This window comes from Lynx canadensis, chromosome B4, assembly GCF_007474595.2.
Source record: "Lynx canadensis isolate LIC74 chromosome B4, mLynCan4.pri.v2, whole genome shotgun sequence".
Classification (NCBI taxonomy): domain Eukaryota; kingdom Metazoa; phylum Chordata; class Mammalia; order Carnivora; family Felidae; genus Lynx; species Lynx canadensis.
The window spans coordinates 74,995,873-75,000,652 of NC_044309.1; the positions used below are offsets into that span (position 1 = coordinate 74,995,873).

The 4,780-nt window shown below is 40.7% G+C and overlaps 1 protein-coding gene across 1 annotated transcript; it reads left to right on the forward strand.

The window, feature by feature from the left end:
- Nucleotides 1-2,291: 2,291 nt before the first annotated feature.
- LOC115518936 (olfactory receptor 8S1-like) lies at nucleotides 2,292-3,227 on the forward strand. The gene has a single exon (XM_030322527.1). The coding sequence runs from the start codon at nucleotides 2,292-2,294 to the stop codon at nucleotides 3,225-3,227; it is 936 nt and encodes a 311-aa protein (XP_030178387.1).
- The last annotated feature ends 1,553 nt before the right edge of the window (nucleotides 3,228-4,780 follow it).

A 4,780-nucleotide genomic window follows, 5' to 3' on the forward strand; every position in this document is an offset into this window, starting at 1 on the left:
CATATAAACCACCTGGGTTTTTTTTCATAAAATGAATGTTTTTCTTAAAATGATTTAATCCAAGTAACCTCCTGCCGCACCTCTCTTTAAGATAGATTGTGAAAAAATGTAGACAAGATACCAATAAGTGGCCATCTGAGAAGTACTCAAGCTATCCCTGGCAAGTTGGCAAAACAAGTATCGTATTCAGAGGAAAGCCCTGGGCTCCAGCTGGAGCTACCACTCTTCTCCCTGTAAGCAAAGAAACCAGTCTTCTTCCCCTTTGCTGAAATTCAAAACTAGTCATTCAGACTTCAATGTGAATTGAATCCACTGTGTTCGTTCTTCAAAGGTAAGTGAGCAGAATTTGTAATCTGTGTTTATCTTCACTATACAGTTAAAATAAGCTTTGGCCTCACTCTGTCACCAAAGGATCTTGGGGACAGGGGTGAGAAAATCTGGAATCTCACAATATAGGGTTCTACCTACCTTGCTGACAGGTCATGTGGCCCTGATCTATGCTGAAGGTAAATGTGGTAGAATGAAGCAACTATCAGCTCAAAGGGAGGCAGCAAATTGAAAGTACTTAAATTTTTTTCAATTAAATTGAATATATTTAATTAACTAATGTAGAAGTCAGAGAGGATGTTTATTCAAGAGAATTTTGCAAGCACAGAGATGAGAAAGACACATTAAAATTGACTTTTCCATTTGATTTTTCTTTTTCACTGCCGAGTCGGAATCAACTTGGTGCGCCACCCTAAACCACACATTACCCACTGGACACAACTGATAGGTAACCTGTATCTGATCTTTCAGGAGGGCTTGGAATATAGAGAGATGCCTAAATACTATCTAGCATGAGTGAGGAAAGCCAGGAAGACCATATTAACTGACCATATTGTTGTGGATTCATTTCTGGGTTTTCTATTCTGTCCTATTGATCTATGTGTCTATTTTTGTGCCAGTACCCTACTGGTTTGATTACTACAGCTTTGTAATGTAACTTGAAGTCCAGAATTGTAATGCCTCCAGCTTTGCTTTTCTCTTTCAAGATTGCTTTGGCTAGTCAGAGTGTTTTGTGGTTTCAAACAAATTTTAGGATTGTTTGTTCTAGTTCTGTGAGAAATGCTGTTGGTATTTTGATAGGGATTGCACTATATCTGTGGATTGTTTTCGACCGTTAGATATTTTAACAATATTTGTTCTTCCAATCCATGAGCATGGAATGTCTGTCCATTTCTTTGTGTCATCTTCAATTTCTTTCATCAGTGTTTTATAGTTTTCAGAGTATAATTCTTTTACCCCTTTAGCTAAATTTATTAAGGTATCATTATTTTAGGTGCAATTGAAATTGGAATTGTTTTCTTAATTTCTCTTTCTGCTGTGTCATTATTGGTGTATAGAAATGCAACAAGTTGCTGTATATTGATTTTGTATCCTGCAAGTTTACTAAATTTATTTATCAGTTCTAGCGGTTTTTTTGGTGGAGTCTTTAGGGTTTTCTATATAGAATATCATGTCATCTGCAAATAGTGAAAGTTTTACTTCTTCCTCACCAATTGGCAATTTGAATACTACAGTGATTTGTTGTCTGATTGATATGGCTAGGACTTCTCTCTTTTTTTAGTAGTTTCTTTTGATGAACAACTCAGTTCTGTTTTACCTTTATTATTTCTTGGCTATATTTTGTAACTTTATAAAATGTTTGGTAGTTTCCTCCCTTATCTCAACTCCTTAACACACACACACACACACACACACACACACACACACACACAGCTTTCAAAATTATCTCTAAGATCAAATGTTCCAAATATATGCAAAATAATAAAGAGAAAAAAGATAACACAAATGTACATAATTAATTAGTAACAAACTATTACAAAGTCTTGAATGTAAGGTGAAAGACTGACTGAGGAAAACAGGATTACAGCATCTTCTACAGAAAATGAGTTCTTGAGCAGAACATTATAGAACAAGATCAATGGCCCAGTTTAAAGAGATAAAAATTATTCAAGGGTCAGATCTGAAAAATTATGTGAATTTCTCTAGAGCTATTTGTAAGAAAAGAGCAACAAATGGAAAAAGCACAGAATATTCAGGGCTGATACACCAGGAAATCAGAAAAGGGAAGGCCATGCCTGCTTCAAGGGACTGCATGAGAGATGTTAAACAAGTATGGCAAAAATGAGCAGATGAAGAAAAAAAAGTGTATATACATAGAATAAGTAGAAGCTTTGGGTTGCCAGAGGAGATGGTTGATATATTATTTCTCTTTGTGTTTTCTTCCAAAGTATTATCATCTTTAAATGGCCTTGGTAAATCACAGCACCATCATTGAGTTTCTCCTTCTTGGAGTCCCTGAAGATCATCATATCCAGGCTCTAGTCTTTGTGCTTTTCCTGGTAGTTTACCTCCTGACTCTGTCAGGGAACCTGTTGATAATCCTGGTTATCAGGACCAATTCTCATCTTCACACACCCATGTACTTCTTCTTGAATCACCTCTCCTTCCTGGATCTCTGTTACTCTTCGGTCACTGTGCCCAAGATGCTAGAGAACCTCCTGTCTGAGAAGAAAGCCATCTCAGTGGAAGACTGTTTGACCCAGGCCTTCTTTGTGCTTGCCTTTGGGGGAACAGAGCTCTGCCTCCTTGCAGTCATGGCCTATGACCGCTATGCTGCCATTTGCTACCCTCTACTCTATGGTCAGATGATGAGCAATGAGCTGTGTGTGGGCCTGGCATGGGGATCTTGGGGTCTGGCCTTTTTGGATGCTTTCATCAATACCCTCCTAGCCTGGAATTTGGACTTCTGTGAGACGCAAGTCATCTCCAACTTCATTTGTGAGATTCCTTCTCTGTTCCCTCTATCCTGTTCCAATAGCTCTGATAACTTTGCAGTTCTGCTCGGCTCTGCCCTCCTGCATGCCTTTGGGACCTTCATTCTGGTCTTCTTCTCTTACGCCCGTATTGTCTCCACCATCCTGAGCATCACCTCCACCTCAGGCAGAAGCAAGGCCTTCTCCACCTGCTCCTCCCACCTCACCGCAGTGAGCTTATTTTACGGCTCAGGTTTTCTTCGCTATCTCATGCCAACCTCAGGTTCCCCGTGGGAGTTGGTTTTTTCCATGCAGTACAGTGTGGTCACTCCCCTAGCGAATCCCCTTGTTTATAGCCTAAAGAACAAGGAAGTAAAAGCATCTCTGAAAAACATGTTGCAGAAAAGTTTACAACATCTCAGGTAGCAGATGACAAGCAGCGGATGATTGGGAAACAGGACAGAATTACAGAAAAATACCTGAATAATAAGCATGAAGGAAAATTTTTGTTTGCTCGTAAAGTCAGATATGACAAAATATCTTTTAAAGCTGCCTCTGTTTGGAATTGCACCAAAAAAATAGCAGCAAGGTATTTTCTTGCTTTGGTTAATATTTTTCTTTCTTAGAGGCAGAAAACATCCGTCAGGTAATCATTTCAATTAAAGTAATTTGGTTACAGACATAGATATATATTATTCCTTTTGTTTGCAAGACATTAACAAAATGCTTAGCACTAGGGAAATTGCTTGTGTTGAAGTCTTACATGGATTCCTGTGGGTATGAACCTGGGGGTAAAGTTTTGCTACAAAGTCTTTAAAGGAAGAAAGATACAGGCTTGAGATTGTGGAAGTGTGAGTGATAGGTGGGTTTAGGATAAGCTCTGACTGAAGAGGGTCTTAAAGGCAAGACAGATGCAGCTGAAGGTGTCTGAGAAAGGAAGTCAGTTTGCGGGGCTAAACTCCAGGCCGGCAGACACCTTCCACAAGTCCTATGAAGCATTATAGCAAATGCCAGAGAATTTCATTCATTGTAGGGTCCTATAGCAGCCCTGCAAGTTTCCCCTTCTAGGTTTTACAGGTGGCTCAGAAGGCTTAAGTATGGTATATCTTGTTCTGGAGAAAATGATGAGGTTTAGAAAAGAAGTGCATAGGGGCGCCTGGGTGGCGCAGTCGGTTAAGCGTCCGACTTCAGCCAGGTCACGATCTCGCGGTCTGTGAGTTCGAGCCCCACGTCGGGCTCTGGGCTGATGGCTCAGAGCCTGGAGCCTGTTTCTGATTCTGTGTCTCCCTCTCTCTCTGCTCCTCCCCCGTTCATGCTCTGTCTCTCTCTGTCCCAAAAATAAATAAACGTTGAAAAAAAAAATTTAAAAAAAGAAAAGAAGTGCATAGAGAGAAACCTGGGTAGGAATTTTCTGAGGGGGTGGGGGAAAAGGATGGTCATGGAGAAGACTAATCGGAAAAACAGCATAAAACCAAAGCATCCTAGACATCTACACAAAACCATTTGCCAAAGCATCCTAGAAATCTTAGAAATCCAAATATTAAGCCACACAGACACTGTAATTTACTCTAAAATACCTTAAATGAAAGTGGATTTAATTCTAGGAAGTTGGAATGACAGGATGGCCAAAAGGGAAAGGATGGAGGGGGGTCTTAGAGAAGCAAAAAAGAATGAAGAAGTCATTCCAACCTTACACTGAAGCTGATAGTTCTACATTGGCTGCTGTGTTCTTGGGGGGGGGGGGGGGCACCAGGGCCAGGACCACTGAGGAGAGGGATCACAGTGATGCCAGGACCGCTGAAAATCGCCGCACTGCTCCTGCCAGAATCAGAACGTGGCTGTGGTGCCCCCACCACTGCCTCCTCTGCTTCCTCTTTTTCTCCTTCTCCTTTTTATGCTTATTCATACTCTTCAGGTACCTAGGTCTGTGCCTGCCCTGCAGAGCAACTCGTTGCTTAGCTTAAAGGATGGATCTCAGG